At 51.8% G+C, this 19,257-nt stretch overlaps 1 protein-coding gene across 2 annotated transcripts in view; it reads left to right on the forward strand.

Moving 5' to 3' along the window:
• Positions 1–15,840: 15,840 nt before the first annotated feature.
• Positions 15,841–19,257, forward strand: part of ABCG1 (ATP-binding cassette, sub-family G (WHITE), member 1) — a 71,974-nt gene continuing 68,557 nt past the window's right edge. For both annotated transcript variants that reach the window (XM_012659997.1, XM_012659998.1), the window contains exon 1: positions 15,841–16,016. In XM_012659997.1, coding sequence (XP_012515451.1) covers positions 15,975–16,016 — 42 coding nt within the window. In that variant the 5' untranslated portion in view covers positions 15,841–15,974. The remainder of the gene's footprint in view (positions 16,017–19,257) is intronic.

Raw genomic sequence — 19,257 nt, forward strand, 5'->3', positions numbered from 1 at the left:
ACTCTCTCGACACCTGTCTTGACATCCTGTCATCGTTGGCTTCTCTGGTCCGGGCAGCAAGAGAGAATACGCGTGTATCTTAGTCCTTTCTGGCTGCTGTAACAAAATACCTTAGGCTGGGTAATTTATAAGCAATAGAAATTGATTTCTCACAGTTCTGGAGTCTGAGAAGTCCAAGTTCAAGGCGCCAACAGATTCAGTGTCTGGAGAGGGCCTGTTCCCTGTAGATGGTGGCTTCTGTGTCCTCACGTGGTGGAAGGGGAAGGGATATTCTCTTCAACCTGCTTTGTGAGAGCACTAACCCTATTCAAGAGGGCAGAGCCCTCATGACCTAATCACCTCCCAAAGGTCACACCTCTTAATACTATTAGAGTATTAATCACCTCGGGTATTAGGTTCCAACATATAAATTCGAGGGGACCACCGATATTCAGAACATAGCATTCCACACCTGGCCCTCCAAAACTCATGTTCTTCTCACATACAAAATGCATCCATCCCACCTCAGTAGCTCCCAAAGTCTCAACTTGTTCCAGTTCAAAAGTCTGAAATGCAGAGTCTCATCTGAATACCACTTGAATCTGATATGGGTGAGACTCAGGTTTGCTTCATCCTGAGGCCCACTGCTCTCCAGCTGCACGCCTGTGACCCCAGACAAGCTACACTGGTGGGACAGGCACAGGACAGACACGCGTCCAAAAGGCAGAAGTAGGAAAGAAGAAAGTGGTAACAGGGCTCAAGTAAGTCCAAAATGCAAGGAGCAAAAAGCATTAAATCTCCTCTGGCTCCAAGTTCCGCCTTCTGGACACTCTGGGGAGGAGGCTGGGCCCCCAGGGCTCTGGTGGCACTGCCCCCGTGGGTTGCTGGGCACAGTGCACACTGCAGCTCTCCTCAGCTGGAGTCCTGTGTCTGGGGTTCTGCTAGGCTGGAGCACACCAGTGGCTCCGCTAGTCTGTGCCTTTGGGCGGCCCCACCTCCACACTGCTCCACTGGGCATCACCCCGGTGGGTGCTTTCTGCAGTGCCCCCGACCCTGGTGGCAGTCCTACGCCGGGACTCCCAGCCTCTCGGAGGCGTCCTTTGAAATCTAGGTGGAGGCAGCCAGGCCTGCACAGCTCACGCACTCTGCCTAGTGGTGGATGTGGCACCGCACCAATGGACGCCACCAACGTCTTCCACCTGTGCCCTCTGTGCCCCATGCCACACTTGGGACGACTGACAGGCACTGCTCCAGAACATGGGAGGCAAGACTCGCAGCAGCTCCGGGCAGTGAGTGCCGAGGGCTGCAGGAGCCAGAGGCCCCTCTGTCGACACGGTTCTGTGCCCCAGGCCTTGGCACTCTGGCCCGGTGGCAGGGGAGTATTAATAATCTCCGAAATTCCTTCGGGGCTGTTCTTCGGCTGCCTGGACCACAGCGCCTGGCCTGCGACTGTGCACACTGACCCTGGCCTGCGTCTGTGCTCGCCAACCCCCGTCAAATCGCGGCTGGGCTGCGCAGTGGGGTCTTGCTACAGTCTGCTTTTTCACTCTGCATGACACGGCCGGGCTGAGACGATTCCAAAATCTTCGAGTCCTTCCCTTTTGACTATAAACTCTGTCTGTGATTCATTTCCTGCCTTCCCGCATTTCACTACCACCCGACGGAAGCCAGGTAGCACCCTCAACACTTGGTTCAGAGATTTCTTCCACCACATACCCTATTTCATCCCTTGTCAGTTCTGACTTTCAGAAAACACGCGGCACGAACAGTGCAGCCAAGTCCTTTGCCACTTTACAACCAGGACGGCCTCTCCCCCGGTTTCCAGCAACAAGCTTCTCACGTCTGTCTGAGATCTCATCACACGGCCTTTGGCAACCGGGCTTCTGTCCCTGCCACTTGAGCAAGCTGAGAAGACTGAGGCTGTGTCCACAGCCTTCCTCCCCGGCGCCCGCTCCAAAGTCACGGCCACGTTTCCAGGCGTTAGGCGCAGCGGCGGGCTCTGAGCAGCCGTTTCTGTTGTAGCCCGTGCAGGCCGCTCCAACAAAACACCTTGGCCTGGTAATTCGTAAACAACCAAAGTTGTTCACAGTGCTGGAGACTGGGAAGCCCAAAATCAAGGCCCCAGCAGATTCAGCGTCTGGTGAGGGCCTGTTCCTCATAGATGGCACCTTCCGTGTCCTCGCATGGTGGAAGGGGAGGGGGCGCTGCAGCCTTGCACTCACCTTGTAAGGGCGCTAATCCCACTCCCAGGGTGGAGCCCTCATGACAGTCACCTCCTACGGGCCCACCCCTTAATACTATCGCATTGGGTATTGGGTTCTAACATAGGAGTTTTGGGGGCATTGACATTCAGACCATAGTAGAGAAAGGAAGGAAGGAAGGAAGGAACTGAGGTAGAAAGGGAGGGAGGAAGGAAGGAGGGAGGACGGAGGGAGGACGGAGGCAGGGAGAACCTTCAGAGGTAAGAAAGGTGCAGAGGAAAGCCACGCCTTAGCCCTTCAAGGGAAAGGGCCGGAAAGGGAGCAGGGACCACGTGATCAGGGACGCGGCAGCATGACTCGCGGACATGCATGGCGGGAGCTCTCTGTAAGTTGGTTCATCTTAAAGAAGCAGATATGTTTCATCTCCGTGGTCTGTTTCCTATTTTGCTGGTGCTCTTGTCTTAAACGGCGTTCAGTCTCCAGTGTCCAGATGTGCCCTGTCGCTTCCTCTGGCAAACCTCTCCCGGAAGCACACACAGGCTGCCCGCGGCCGGCACGGGAGGGGCCGTGAGGTGGGGAAACCAAAGAGGAGAGGGAGGGGCAGGGTGGCGGGGGGGAGGGTGAACGCTCAGAGCTAAGATGGAAAGATGAGAATAAGGGATGTTTCAGGGAAAGAAAAATGCAAGTAAATATTTCCCAAATTAAATTAAGAGGAGGCAAGTTAGGCATTGCGAACAGATTATTTCTGCTTCCTTCCACTAGCATAGAAAAAAGAATGGCTGAGAAAGATCTAGGAAACAAATTGTTCAAATACAGAAAGGGGAAATAACATCTGGCAACAGGATGACCTTCAGAGTTGAAGATTAGGACAGAAGTCTCAGAGACAGACACTGGAAAATCACTGGCGGCCTCCTTCCCACATACGATGGAAACCCTCTCATTGTTCCCATCGACGGTCCCGCTAGGAAATGGCCGCAGCCCGTGGGCCACCATGTGCTCCTCTTCCACAGAGCAACGGCCTCCCCGACTCCACGTGGTCAACTCTAGAACACAACGCCCGCCCGGAGCCGCAGGAACATTCCACCCTGCAGCCACCGTGCATGTTCTGGAAAAGACATACAAACCCAGAAGGGCCATGGATGTCCCCTGGGAGCTTGCCTGGACCCTGAGAGGGAGGTTTCTTTCCCTATTGGGGTTGAGTGGCCGCAAGGGCAGCGTCTGTCCAGCTGAGAAAGAAGTGCATACCCCAGGGCAGCAGAGCCCAGAGGTGGAGGCCGAGACAAAGCCCTTCTTCACCAGAGCTCCCAGACCCCACCCTCCTGAGTTCACACCTGTCCTTGGCCCTTGCCAAGGGGCTGGGCCCCACCGCGGAAAATGCTGGGGCCTAAGGCCAGACGGCAGCTCCGTAAACAAGCTCGGGGCTTTCAGTGCCTTCGCAGCCGCGCTGTGAAGTGGGCTGAGGGTCACATCCACCTCGTGGACTTGTTTCCAGGAGTAAACGAGTCAGCATTTGAAAACCATGCCTGGCGCACAGCGTGCATCTTATAAATGTTGGTTGTCATTGTTATCACTCCGTTACGGGATCCAGAACTCCCCCTTCTGACCTTGAACTAGCATGAATCAGGTTTTGGTCATTTGCAGCCCAAAAGGTCTTGATTAGGATAGTCAGACAGTTTGACAAAGAAGCTCAAAGTCAGAGGCCCAAAGCCGGTTTATGGGGAAACACTCAGTGTATAGCTCAGCCCTGCAACCCCTGTCTGTCTCAGCCTCTGCCGCACTCAGCACAAGCACCATCTACCCACAGAGGTGACAGGTCCCAGCATCTCTCTAACTTTCTCTGCACAGCACCTGGCCAGAGTAGCTGCTTAATAAAAATCATGAGTTACGTTTGAGTAACCACCAATGCTCTGGAAAATGCTGTAATGCGCATCATTGCACTTTACCCTTGGCACACCCCTGCAGGGTAGGAGGGCAGGTGCCATGGCTGGAAGACACGTGGGTTTTACTCGCCAACAGCAGGTGCAGGGCAGGCCACATTTTGTTATTTCTATCAATCAGATAATCTGCTCTGGTCCCTGGAAGGCAGCTCTTCCCTGCCACACCCGGCCCAGGTGCAGATCAACGCTCCTGGCTCTGTCTTCAGTGTACTCAGCGCCCTGCTTACCTGAGCAGAAGTCGCCTGCTTCCCGGAGACACCTCAGCTCTCCCGGCACCTGCAAACCCACATCTCCCTCCCCTGGCTCTGAGAAATTATTTCTCAACCCTCTGTGTCCCTCCTCCACAACCCCGGCTCTCCACCCCTCCCCTCCACGAAGACCTGGCACAGTCACCTTGGGGAGCCTGAGATTTTGGAAGTAAAAGTTTAATTAGGGAGATTCTCTTCTGCATGCCTGGAAACTTCTGCCCGGGGCCCTGCAACTCAAAAGTCCCCAAGGCAAGAGAAAAACAACTTAATTAAATAAAAAAATAACAAGTCTTGGCTACTTTTTAAAGGGAGGAGAAAATGGCTAGAGCAGGGAAAATAAGTATCATAAGTTATCAGTAAATTATTCTGCCACGTGGAAATAAGGAAATGGAGACTCCAGGAGATTTGTAACCTGCCTGGGACCCGACTCCTGGCCAAGCACCTTTTTTGCATTTCCGCAGCTGTCGTGTATTTGTTGAGTGACTAGGCCCAACCTCTGTTTTGTACAACGGGCCAGATCTACCAGAAGCCCAAGTCCGAGCTGCTGCAAGGTGTAAGACAGGCTTGCGGGAAGATGGAGCGGCCACACGTTTCTCCATGCCTCCCTCTTACTACACATCTTGGATATTGACATAAAACAAATACAAGAAGACTCTGAAAGGCGGGAAAAGAAGACAGATGTGCCAGGACCCAAGGAGCTGCACTGTGGTGAGGCCCCCGGATTTTTTGCATCATGTATCCCAGACTTTGAATTAAAGAATCTAAGAAATTCCCAGCAAAAGCCTGCCCTCTCTAGCCAAAAGATCAGGAAAGGCACAACCTAGCAGGATAGAAAATTTTTAAACAATAACCTCTCCGATCCAGCCAAATGCCACAGAATAAACTGTGGCCCAGCCCCCACCCCCACCAGTAAAGAATGAGTGGGGAGCTTGGATTTCAACCCTCCCCAGGCCGCAAGGAAGCACCCAAACTGCCCCCACTCTCCTTGCCATACTGCATGGGAGAAGGCCAAGCAGGGGTCTGCATTTCCACCCTCATGGGCAGGAATAAGGAGCCCCTCCCCCACCTTGCTGGGTGGTAACAGGAGACCTAGCAGAGTCAGGACAGTCCCCACCCCACGATGTCATGGAGACCATGGGGAACAGTAATGAGCTCTCCTCCCTCTCTCAGCTCCAGAAGTATGAGTGGGGGCCAAATGGGGATCTGGAAATCCAGCCCCACCCAGCAGTAATGAGGAGCCCTCTCCCGGGTGTCAGCAAAGGCCGAGCAGGGAACAAGGACTTCTCCCTCCACCTGGCAGGGAAGAGCAGCGCCCCCACCCGCCCCTGCCAGAGTGCTGTTGGAGGAACCAGTGGAACAGGAGGTTTACATAGGATCTAGAGTCTCATACCCCAAATGTCTAGGCTTCAACTGAAAATCACTCATCATACCAAGAACTGAGAAAATCTCAATCTGGAAGAAAGAAAATAAAAAGGATGCCAATCAAGCTCACCAACACCAAGATGACAGAGGTGTTAGAGTTACCCAACAAAGATTTAAAAGCTGCCGTCGTAACAATGCTTCGCACTTTTATGAATTATGCTTCACATACAATTACGAGCACACTTGAAGAAATGAAAAAGTAAAAGGTCTCGGCAAGAAATAGAAGATATAAAGAAGGACAAAGTGGGAAGTTTAGAACTAGCATAATCAAAATAAAAAACTCAGCAGGTGGGCTCAACAGCGGACGTAGGGCACAGAGGAACGAACAAGCAGAATGACAGAAATCACCCAATCTGAGCCACTGGGAGGAAACAGGCTGAACGAAACACGAACAGAGCTTGAGTTTCCTGTGGGACTGTAAAAAAAGATCTAACAGTCCCAGGAGGGAGGCTGGGGACTTAAAAAGTATTCAAAGAACTAGTGGCTGAAAACTTCTTAAATTTGGCAAAAGATGTAAACCTATGAATTCAGGAAGCTTAGTAAACTCCAAACAGGATAAGCCCAGAGAAATCTACACCAAGACACATCACAGTCAAAGTTCTAAAAACCGAAAACAAAGAAGAGATCGTGAAGGCAGTGGGAGAGAAACAACGTCTTACCTATGGAGAAAACAATGCCAGTGACAGCAGATTTCTCATCAAAAAACAACAGAAGTCAGAAGGAATGGGCACATTTTTTTATTTCCTGAAATGGGAGGAGAAGTCTGTCAACACAGAATTCTATATCCAGCAAAAGTATCCAAGAATTAAGGGGAAATCAAGACATTCTCAGATGAAGGAAAACAGAAAATTTGTCACCAGTAGACATAGTCTAAAAGAATGGCTAAAGGAAGTTATCTAAACATAAAGAAAATGGTAAAAGAATGAAACGTTGAACATCAAGAAGGAAGGCAGAACATAACAGACAAAAATAAGTTTAAGTAAAACAGACTTTCCTTCTGCTCTTGAGTTTTCTAAATTGTGTTTGATGGTTAAAGCAAAACTTACAACACTATCTGATATGGTTCTAAAGGTATATAAATATTAAACACTTCACACAATTTTATTATAAACAAAGGAGGATGGGGAGATAATGGAAGGTAAGGTTTGTACATGTCAATCAAACAGGTAAAACGACACCAGTAGACTGTGATACGTTATGTATATATAATTTGATACCTACAGCAATCCTTTTAAAAATCTATACAAAGAAATACATTCAAAAACACTATAGATAAGTTAAAACAGAATTCTAAAAAATGTTGAAGTAACCCCCAGGAAGGCAGGGAAAAGAAAAGCATAGAATGTACAGAAAACAAAAAATACAATGCATACTTAAGGTCTAACATGCCAATACATAATATTAAATGTAATTAGCTGTACCAATTAAAACATAGAGATTAGGAGAGTGGATTTAAAAACATAACTTAAAGATATGCTATCTACAAGACTTTATTTCAAATATAATGATAAAGGCAGCTTGAAAGTAAAAGGATGGAAATGGTATATCATGCAAACGTTAATAAAAAGAAAGCAGGAGTGGCTGTATGAATGCTGGATAAAACAGACTTCATAGCAAAGAAAATTACCAGAAACAGAGAAGAGTATTATATAATGGGAAAAGGCTCAATCCACCAAGAAGACATAGCAATCCTATGAACCAAAAAACAAAGCTACAAAATATTTGAAGCAAAAACTAGTAGAACTAGTAGAAAAAAATAGATAAACGCACAGTTGGAGACATCAACACCTCTCCTTCTCTCAATAATTGCTAGAACAACTAACGAGAAAATCAGCAAGGGTGTGGGAGAACTCAGTAACACTATTAACCAACAGGATCTAATCAATGTTTATAAAACACTGTGCCCAACAACAGCAGACTACACACCCAAGGTCCATGAAACATATGCCAAGTTAGATCATATTCTGGGCCATAAAACAAACCTCGACAGATTTAAAGGAGTTGAAATCATACAGATTGTTTTCTCTGATCAAAACAGAGTCAAACCAGAAAGATGTCAGAAAAACTTCCAAACACTTGGAATCCAAACAACACACCTATAAATAAGCCATAAGTTAAAGAGTGAGTCTCAAGGCAATAAAAATACATTTAACTGAGTGAAAATGAAAATAAAACATATCAAATTTGTGGGACAGACCTAAAGCAGAGAGAGGAAGACAAATTTACAGCACTAAATTCATGTGCATTGGAAATGAGGAAAAGTCTCAAATCGATAACCTAGACTCCTACCTCAAGAAGGTAGAAAAAGGAGAACACAATAAATTTGAAAGGTGAATTGAACAGAGAAGAAGAATAGAGAAAAATCAATGAAACACAAAGCTGGTTCTTAGAAAGAATCGATAAAATGGACGCACCTTAGCAAGACAGGGAAGAAAAACCAGCGAAGGTGCAAGTTACCAATGTCGGGGGTGGATTAGGGGGAACCACTACAGACCCCACATATCCAGCGGACAGACAGGGAACACTACAAACAACTACGCACACACATTTGACAACTTAAACGAAATGAACCAGTTCTCCAAGCAACACAAACTGCAACTCACTGAATAAAAACTGGCTTTTTGAAGAGCCCTATAACTATTAAGAAAATTAAATTCATGTTTTAAAAACTACAAAAAAACCCAAAAACAAAAAACATTAAACGTCTCCGGACCCAGAGGATTTCACTGAAGAATACTACCAAATGTTTACAGAATTAGCACCTATCCTAGACAATCTCCTCTAGAAAATAGAAGGGGAAGGAACACTTCCCAACTCATTTTATTTAGCTAGTATCCCCTGATATCAAGATTAGACAAAGCAAATATTTTTAAAATATTGCATGCCTATAGTCCCAGCTACTCCTGAGGCTGAGGCAGGAGGATCACTCGAGCCCAGGAGCTTGCAGCTGTAGTGCGCTATGATTGTGCCTGTGAATGGCCACTATATTCTAGCTGGGCAACACAATAAGACTACTATACAACAGACTAATATCCTTCCTGAATAGAAATATGGAAAACCTTAACATAATATTAGCAAATAGAATTCAGCAATATATTTAAAAAGTTATACACCACATCCAAGTGGGGTTTATCCCAGGAATACAAGGCTGGTTCAATATTTGAAAGTCAAGCAATGTAATACATCATATTAGCAGATTAAAGAGGAAAAATCACATCATTGTGCCACTTGATACAGAAAAAGCAATTGACAAAATTCTACACCCATTCATGATAATAATGCTCAGAAGCATAGGAGTGGAGGAGAAATTCTTTGAGTTGACAAAGAGTATTTATAAGAAATCTACAGCTAACATTATAACTATTGGCGGACAACTGAATGCTTTCTCCTTAAGAGCAAGAACAATGCTAGGATGTTTGCTTTCATCTCTCTTAATCAACATAGTGCTGGAATTTCTAGTCAATGTGGTAAAGCAAGACAAGGAAATAAATGCCATACAGATGGAAAAGGAAAAAAAAATAAAACTGTTCCTGTTTTCAAATAACATGACTGCCTAGCTAGGGAATCCCAAGGAATCTAGAAAAAAACTCCTGGAACAATAAGTGAGTTCAGCAAGGTTGCAGGACACAAGATAAACATACAAAAATAAATTTTATTCTATGTTCTAGCAGTGAACACATGGCACTGAAATTAATAACATGACGCCCTTTACAATGGCTCAAACAAAATTAAATACTTACTGTGTAAACCTAGTAAAATAAGTACAGGACTTATAGGACTTGTATGCTAAAAACTACAAAATCATGATGAAAGAAATTAAATAAAATCTAAAATAAAAAAAGGAGGGACATACCATGTTTATTGATTAGAAGACTTATGTCATAAAGATATCAATTATCAAATTGATATGCAGGTTTAATGCAATTCCTATTAAAATCCCAGCAAAATTTTTTTTGTAGACATAAACAAGACTCTAAAATTCAATGAAAGGCAAACGAATTAGAGTAGTTAAAACAATTTTGAAAAAGAAGAATAAAGGAGGAGAAATCAGTCTATCTGATTTCAAGACTTATTTTATAGCTACAATAATTGAGATTTTGGTATCAACAAAAGGATAGTCATAAAGACTAACAAAATGGAATAGAAGATTCAGAATCCTCCCGACATCAGGGTACAAAAACAAGTGAGTGGAGGAAGGATTGCTTGTTCAATAAATGCTGCCAAAGCCATTGGATACCCATCGGCAGAAAACAGAGAAGAACCTGGACTTAAGTCTCATGTCTTATACAAAGACTAACCAAAAATGGATCACAGACTTAAAAATAAAACAAATTTTTTAGTGAAAAAAAAGTTAGGAGAAAACCTTTAGGACCTAGGGCCAAAGAGTTAAACCTGATACCAAAAGCATGAAAAACTGATAAATTGGACTGTCGAAATGAAAAATACTGACTCTGAGAAAGACCCTGTTAAGATGAAGAGACAAGTTACAGACTACTGGAAGAAAATATTTGCAAACCTCATATTCAACAAAGGGTTAGGATCTAGAATGTATGAAGAGAACTCTCAAAACTCAACAGCGGTAAGATGTCAAACAATCCCGTTGGAAAACAGACAAAAGACATGAACAGACACTTCACTGAGGATACAGATAAGCTCACGAAATTAGCCATCAGAGAAATGCAAGTTGAGACCATCTGGGCTAACACTCACACCTATCAGAATGCTGAAAAACAGTGACAACAGCAAACGCGGCGGCACCGCGTGTGAGGAAGCAGAACAGCCGGATGGCTCACGCACTGCTGGTGGGAATGTGAAAGGTACAGCCGCTCTGGACTGCAGTGTGGCGGTTTCCTAAAAAACTGAAGATGCAAAACCTTTCAAGCCAAAGTTGCACTCCTGGGCATTTATTCCAGAGACATGAACACTTATATCCACACAAAAGCTGGTACACAAATGTTTAAGGCAGGTTTGTCTGTAATAGCCCCAGACTGGGAACGGCCCAGACGTCCTTCAACAGTGCATAGAGAGTGGTCCGTCCACGCCGTGGAACACTACCCAGCAGTGAAATAATTACACAAGTGGGGAGCGGGTTGGTGACTGTCAGGGGTTACAGGGGGTGGGGATAGAAGGCAAGAGGTGTGGCTGTTAAAAGGGCAAGATGAGGCTTCCTCGTGGGGATGGAATGTTCTGGATCTGCACTTGTCAATGCCAACATCCTGGCTGTGACGTTGTGCTACGGTTGTGCAAGATGTCACCACTGCGGGCAACTGGGTAAAGGCCTCAGGGGATCTCTTGGTGCTCTTTCTTAGAACTGCATGTGAATCTACAATTATTTCAAAACAAAACATTTAATTTTTAAAAAGAGATAGGACAGTCCCAAGTGAGGCCACTCTGGATGGGGTGGCCTTGGTCCAAACCTGTGACCGAGCGCATGTAAGGATGAAGGAGAGATGGTGGCCCCAAGACCAAGACAGAAAGAGTAAAGTCGGGATGCTTTGCCCCCTCACCGCAGACGAGCGTGCGCAACACAGCCGCACCCCCGCGCAGAAGGCGGCGGAAGGTGGGGAGAGCAGCCCGGCTCACATGCCGTCTGCCGCGCTGGGCCAGTTCCCGACCTCTCAAAGGTTGGCCTCCATCAGTGAAACGGGAACAGTGGTGGATAATGGGGGTGACGAAGTGCCTGGGGTCCGGAAGAGGGGAGAGGGGAGGGAGGCGTGTAGGCACGTGACAGTCTTGTCCCTCCTCTCACCTGCCCGCCCCTTGTCTTCGCTGCTCACCTCTGACTTTGCCCTCCCTTGCTTCCTGTGTGGAACTGTCACGTAGGAAGTTCTGCAAGGAAAAATGGGTGGGCAAATGCACAAAGGAACCCCTTTCAATCTCAGCTTTCCAACCTCAGATTTATAATATTTCCATCTTAAATATTAAGGCACCCTACTTTTCGCTAACAGTCAATCCATCTCAATGTACCCGTTCATTGTCAGTGTCCCTCACTCACGAGTTTCTGGAAACAGCCCATGTGGGGGAACCAGCAGGATCTGGGGTGCAGCCTTGGCTCCCGGACTCAACACCTCAAGAACCCAGATGAAACCCTTCCCCGTGTGCTGCCCCCAGGACTGGGGGCCCACCGGTGGATAAAGACTCCTACCCACTGGAGCCTACCTGCCAGAGGAGGGTGACAGGCATGACCTGACCGGCAGGACACCACACCCTGCACAGACTGCAAGAGGCACAGCTGGGGGGTGAGGCGGCTTAGGGGGCACCGATGCAGAAACCAAGTTTTGGGGGGCACCTCAGGGACTGGAGTTCTGAGGGCTGGAGACACATGTCCCCAGGCTGTCCCTGGTTTCCCCCGGCCGCAGCTACGCAGCCAGCGCTCCCCTAGCCTGAGCCAAGAACACTCTCCAGCAGTCAGGCTCACGCAACAAGTTAAAAATGCCAGGTCGAGATAAGAGCTTTAGCTTTCAAATCCTCCCCAGCACGGCGTGGCCACACCTGAGGGGCAGGGCTTTCCCTGCCCCTGCAGGGTTCTGTCCACCCGGTGTCCCCAGCCCAGAGAACAGCTCCTGGCACCGACGGGCCATCTGAGTGTCTGCTGAGCGCCAGGCTGACTCTCAGGTCTCAGGACACGCAGCGGGGGTTGGCAGAGCTGCGGCCAGGTGAGAGACAGGTGGCCGAGCGGAGCCCGCTCGGATGGACTCAGGCAGGTCATCTGATACCGTAAGGAGACTCCAGGCAAACTGCTGGAGGTGAGACCACCACGCTGGAGGACGACTGTGTCCGCGAGGAACACGCTAACAGAATTCCTCTCAGCTGGCTGGGAGGGAGGCTGGGAAGCCATGGGGGTCCCCAGAGGTTTCTCTGGAGGGATCAGAGACCTGCTGCTGGGGCAGTCCACGACCCCAGGCTGGCCTTCCCTGTCGGGCTCCGCTCACAGTAGCCACGAGGGCAGGTGGGCAGCCCCGCCCAGGGCCTACCAGGATGTGCGGCTTACCTCTGCCCACCCTCAGCAGACACCAAGTGCAGGACCCTCACAGCAAAGACCAAGTCGTCAGTCCCCCTTTCTCCACCTCATTTGCAGCCTCGGCAGCTGGAAGTCCAGCAGAGCTAAGTTGGACACTCCGGAACTGGGATCGACAGGGGAGGCGGCTGGAGGAGCAGTTCTCCGCACAGACCTAGTCCTGGCATGAGCTGAGCTCCTCAGATGTACCCTCGACGGGCCGTGGCCTGCAAGTCCAGGCCAACTCGGGCCGTGCTAAGGTGGGTCGTCCAGAGGGAAGCTGCAGATCCTCCTGGCTTGTCCTCTCCTAATCAGACGTACACTGACTAGGGGTTCTCTGGTGAGCCCTGAATCTCACGAGGGTCACTGAGAAGCTGGCGCCCATGCAGACAGGGGGTACGCAGGACGAAGGGGCATCTCCTGCACAGCCATGGGGGGCCCTAGGGATGTCTGGTCCAGAGAAGCAAAGGCCTGGACACAATACTGGTGCCATTGTGGACTAGCCAGGGCCGGTGTCCCTGCAGAACACAGAGCAGTCAGGGTGACAGGGAGTCCAGTCAGACACAGGGACATCTGCTAATGGTGACAACACTTCGTAATTGCCTGTTGAGGAAGGAAGTGGCTCCCCGCTGGAAGTTTGCAAGCCCGGCTGGCCCATCTGTCAGTGATATCTTAGCAGGATGTCCTGTCGCAGCTGGGTGTGGCTGGAGCAGTCCTGTGTTGAGCTCCTCTGTGTTTGCCTACCTGGCCCTCACGCTTCTGCTCAGAACACCTCAAACGGCCTTGGCCAAGCACCTGGGCCCAGTTTTTCTGTGCCGTTTCACTGGGGCTACCTTTCCCGCTTTGTCCCATGGGAGCCAGGCCGGACAGGTCAGCTGATAGGGTGCTGGCCCACAGATGCTGGGACGGTCACGTGGAGCCAGCACCCCCCAGGGGGAGCCCACATGGGAGAAGGCGGAGCTGTGGAGAGAGCACGAGACCAGGAGTGGAGGACACAGCACAGGTCCTGGCACCCTGAACTCTTTGCTGCCCAACACAGTGGGTTCCCCTTAGCCTGTGCCAGTTTGAGTTGGGTTTCTGTCACTTGCCACCAAGCATCCTGACTCGACTGGCATAGATACATGTTACTCTACCATCTGCCTCCTCCCTGACTTGGCATTTGGGGGTGACGTGGCAAGGACCCCACGTGGACGCTTGCCCTGCGCCGCACACTGTTTCCCAGGTGTCGGAGGTTATTATCCCGATGTGCAGATGGGTAAGTGAGGACCCTTTTGGTGGGCTGTAACAGAAAACCCGGCAGCTAGAGCCACACCCACAAGGACCCAGCGGGGTGTCTTCCCTCTCTGGCTTCCTCTGCAGGCTCCACACACTGTGCCCTGGTCGCTCCCTGCAGCCCTGCACACACCCCTCACCCCTGGACCTCGGGTTCCCGCCCAAGTCCGGGGCCAGGCTGGGTGGGAGCACGGCTGGCTGGAGCCAGTGGGCCTTCCCGTGGCCAACCCCACATGGCACGGCGGGGAGGAATGTGCAGAAGGAAGTCCTGGACATATTCCTGGAGGCGAGGAGGGTGGATATCAGACAGAACATAGATGCCTGTGCTGTAGGCACCCAGATGGCACATCACTTGCCCTGGCCACACTCTGTGTCCCCCTCGGCTGTGCCCCGTGCCTCTGCTCCTGCTGTAGGTCCTGCCTGCCCCTGCAGCAGGGCCCCGGGGCTGGGCACCTTTTTCTCTGCTTTTGGCCTAAACTCTCCCCAGGAGGTTTGTGGACTTGAATCCCCTTCCCAGAACATTCAGGCTTTGTGGGCTGCCTGGTTCAGGATGGTCAAGGCACTGCCCTGTCCCCTGGGCCTGGGCCTGGGTGGTGGCTCCAGGAAACAGAGCAGTGGGGTTTCCTTCACCTGACCGTGTAAAACAGAGGCAGCTATTGGCTCCTGAAGCAAGACTGTTCAGACAGAGCAGGGCCCTCTCCCCTCAAGCTCATACCACACCTCCTCTCCTTCCTTTGACTTGAGGCAGGAATTTGGCTGAGGCCATCTGATGTGGGGGTGTGAAGTCCGCCTGCCTGGCATTGAAAGCTCGAGGAGAAAGACACAGGGTTCGCACACCTGAGCTGAGGCAGGGAGGGCTGACCCAGGTGTGCTGGAGGTGAGGAGAAATGCATGCCTGGTTTTGGTTCCAACATGCAAACAACTGAACAAAAGCATTAGGGCAGGACATTGGGACTAAAGAATGCCTTGTCACCATGGCTACCAGGAAATGGTCCCACTTCTATATAATAAGGGTTTTAGCAGCTGCCAGGCCATCTGATACTCCAGCCTGGGGCCAGGTGAGAGGGCGCCCTCAGCCACTCCTCGTACAGTTAGTTACTGAAGGCAGCCACGGTGGAGTTGGGGCCAGGCACTGGGCACACCTCCTCTGCAAAAATAAGCCTTTTCCTTTTTCGTTTGGGGGCGGGGGTAGGACAGAAGCCGGGGCACCTTCACCTAGCAGCACTTTGTCACCCACACTCACACCGATGTTGCACACGTGAGCACAGGTGCTGCCTCAGTGTGAGGGGTCACCCCACATCCGTGCTGGGGGAGGGGGCGTTGGAGCAGTCACCTCTTCCTTAGTCCTCAAGCTCCTACTTGACAAAGAGGTACCCAACAGTGAAGAAAAGAAGGCAGAAGTCCCTGACCCCTCACCCGCTCTCCCTGGACGCCCCCTCTGTCGCTGCTCACAGGCTCAGAGACAGCGGGTTTCTGAGCCAGGAACCTCGGGTCTGTGGGGCGTCCCCGCGGGCTAGCACCGGGCTGTGCTGGCCCAGCCTCCTCCGGTTCGGACCCAGGGTCTCCGGGCTGGGCGGGCCGCGGCGCCTGCCAGGCTCGGGCTGCTGGGGCGAGCGAGCGATGGTCCGCCTGGGCCGGGGTGCCCTCCGTATCCGCACGTCGGGGAGCGCGGACAGCCACCCCCTCCAAGAGCAAAACAAGAGCACGCGCACCTGCCGGCCGCCCCGCCCCCTCGCCGCCGGCCAATCGCGCGCACGGGGCGGGCCCGGAGCGGAGCGGAGCCGGAGCCGGAGCCACAGCCGGAGCCCGAGCCGGAGCCGGAGCCCGAGCCGAGCAGAGCCGAGCCCCAGCGAGCGAGCGCAGCCCGGCCCGCAGCCCGCAGCCCAATCCTAGCCGCCGCCGCCGCCGCCCCCGGGGCATGGCCTGTCTGATGGCCGCTTTCTCGGTCGGCACCGCCATGGTGAGTGAGCGCATCCTTCGCCCGCCGGGCGTGGTTTAATTTTCCAGGAGAGCAGGAAACGCACAAAGACCCGCACGATTCCCCCGACACCCGCTCCCCGGGAGCGCGTCCTCCGGGCGCTGACCCGGGGCACCCCCGAGAGGTGCCCGGCTCCGGTCGCGCTCCGCCCTGGCCACCCGGCGCCCGGGGTGCTCCTGGCACCGGCCGAGGACGCGGGAAGGCACAGGGGCCAGGAATGGGGAGTGGGGCGGAAGACAGCGAGCAGCCCCACAAGTGGACAGATGGCCTTGACCTCGTCCGCCTCCGGGCGAGGGGAGCGGGGCCCTGGGCACCCCGAGCGCATGAGGAGGGGCCGCAGCCTGGGCCTGAGGGAAGAGAGGGTGGGATCCTTCTGCCAGCGCACGCGGCCAGGGAGCGGGGACTTGGCGCACCAGCCCCTGGAGCTCCGGGCACAGTCTGCGGGAACAAAAGAGGGAGCTGCCCCAGAGAGCCGGAGCCTGTGCCTGCACCCTGACAGCCTCGGGGACCTGCCCAGGCAGGGGCGGCGGCGTGCCCCGAGGCCGCACGGCCAGCCCGATGCCCGCGGCCCCTCCTGCGCCCTGGAGAGAGCCCCAGGTGGGGACGGAGAAGCGCATCTCCCTGCTCGCGAGGGTATCGGCTCCGAGGGGGTGACCGTGACCTAGTGTTGGCAGATGCATCGCTAGACACAGTTGCCTCCCCTTGTTGCTGGTCTCACACCGGGAAAAAAACAAACTGACCGCCCGCCCGGCCGCCCCCTGATCCCAGGGCCCTCCGTTCCTGCCCTGCACACCGCGGTTGCAGCGAGGGCTCTAGAGAAGAGTCCAGGTGCAAAGTCTTCCGTACGCCATCCGTCCCAGCCCTGATGTCACCTCTCCGTGCAGTTACTACCCTGCTAGTGACTTCCCGGAGGCTGGGAGCCACGGTGCAGGGCACGCGCCGGGGCTTCTCCCCGCCCCTCCCCTCTATTTCATTTTTAGCATCCTGTGTTTGAAGTCGGCAGGGCTCCGCAGGGTTTGACCGACAGTTACCTCTTGCCGTGAGCTCAAGGAAAAAAAAAGTAGCCGGGCTTCTGCGCATGCTCTGCTCTGACAACTGCATCCTGTGATTCCAAACAGGTTACTGTAGAACACGCTGAGCTTCGCCAGCTCATTATGTAATGACTTTGTGTAAAGCGATAGAATGGGGCCGAGACGCGGCCAGGCGGGTGGCAGAGGGGGGCGCCAGCGCGGGGACCCCAGGCCGCCCCTCCCCGGGCGGCTCCGCCTTCCCTGCTCGCTTCTGATACAGAAAAGGCCACAAACAGAACGGAAAAGCCAATGCCCCCTGGCGCCCTTGCTTTCACCCGGCGAGTGTATGGGTAGCGCTGCGAGTTCTTCCTTCTGCACTTGTGCATCTACTTGGGGCTCCTGGATCAGGGTGACAATGGCAAATTAAGGGGATTATTAATGTTAGTTGCAGGTACAGAAAGTCTCAGATCTTTTAGATTCTGGGTAATTCCTGAGCGCTTTTAGAGCTGCAAAGGTGGCTTCTACATGTGGAAAACTAATGAATAAGAATGTTTTAAGGTATAGTGTTTTTATACCAGGATTTTTTATTTTAATGTTATGTTATGGTTTGATACAGCCCCGGAGCTCAAGTGTATAGTTCTCACGTGGAGATGCTAATGGCTGGGCTCATTTAGTTTTGGGGGAACACTGTTTTGTTTAAAAATAATTTCTTCCTGAAAACCTGATAATTTTTTTTTTTAATTTAAAAATTTCAATCCATCTATGGCTATCCCATCCTGGAAGTACGGGTCTTGTCTGATCTCAGAAGCTAAGCAGGGTTGGCCCTAGTTAGTGCTCGAATGAAAGACCACCTGGCAATTCCGGGGGCTGTAGGCTTAAAAGAAAAACCAATAAAATAAAAAAAAATAATAAATTCTGTCAGTCATAAACAAAGAGCCCTTGAGAGAGACCCAGGATCCTGGGCGTTGCTTTCCGTCCCCTCCTTGCTCTGGGCCCAGCCTGGTGTGGACGGTCTGAGCTGTGAGTGGGAGAGGGCCCGTTGGATAGTCAGCCAAGCACCCAGGGAGCATGCTGGAGTCCCCGAGCTCAGGGGGGTCAGGGGGACAGAAGTGTTTTGGTGGGAGGGTGGTATTTGGAGCTGTCTTGGCACTCTGAGTGAGCCCTCAAGTGCCATGTGTCCTCTAGCTTAGTTAAGAGTGTGATGTTTTGGATATTTTCTCGTGGGCAGTTGCCTGGAGGAGTCTCAGCCAGTGCACTTTCCTCTTACGTGCTCAGGATACCAGGGAGACCACTTGGTGCCCAGGCGGGCGCCAAGGCTGGCAGCGGTACAGCAAAGCGAGAAGAGAGGAGCTGCGCACCAAAGGTCTGGTGCCGGCCGCTGCGCGCCCCTTTTCCTCCGTTCCCCGTGATGCCGAGGGAAGAGTTTCTACCTCGACTCTGCGTCCCTGGTGGAAATGGAGTGAACGAGTCTCGCGGCAGCCTAGGGGTGGCTTGTGGACTGCTAGAGACCCTCCCCAGCTAAACAGGCGTCTCTGTATGCCCAGCGTTCAAACCGAAATCACGGCCACTCTGCACAGCGCCCAGAAAAATATCCTCACGAACAGCAGCTAGGAGCAGTCCAAGTAGGGTCTCCCCAGCCGTCACCACCATGAGCGGGCTCACCAGTGTTTACAATTTGTTATGCAGCACAAACTGTGTGTGGCGGGGGTCAAAGACACGCTTCAGCAGGGTAGAGAAAGAACAGCGAAAGGGAAAAGTGGGGAGGGAAGAAGTGTTTGCTTTATTTTTAATGAGCTCAGGAGGCTAAGGAGAAGCCAGCTGTAACCTACATTGCCGGCAGCTCTCATCGGAGGGTGTGTTTCCAGAGAGCTGGTCTATTTCGCAGTGACAGGACATCACCTCGCCTCAGACGGTCTCTGTGATTTGCTTAATTGGGTGAGGCCACGGGACCCTGCAGAGGGAAGGTGGGTGACTGTGTGCGTGGTGCTGGCTTATCGCGGGTGGGGCTGCATGGTTTCCTCAGTTTGCTGTGGATTCTCCCAGAACAGACAAGGTCTGGGATGACCCAGTGGGACCCACAACTTGCCTGTAGAAAGCTAAGCCGTGTTCAAGGGCTGTTAAGGAGGCTGGTGGGAGACTTGGGAACCCCCAGAGCTGGACCCCAGCCTGGCCACTCCCTAACTGTGGGGACTGCCACAAGTCAGGCGTTCAAT

This window comes from Propithecus coquereli, unplaced genomic scaffold (genome assembly GCF_000956105.1).
Source record: "Propithecus coquereli isolate 6110/MARCELLA unplaced genomic scaffold, Pcoq_1.0 Scaffold644, whole genome shotgun sequence".
NCBI classification, from domain to species: domain Eukaryota; kingdom Metazoa; phylum Chordata; class Mammalia; order Primates; family Indriidae; genus Propithecus; species Propithecus coquereli.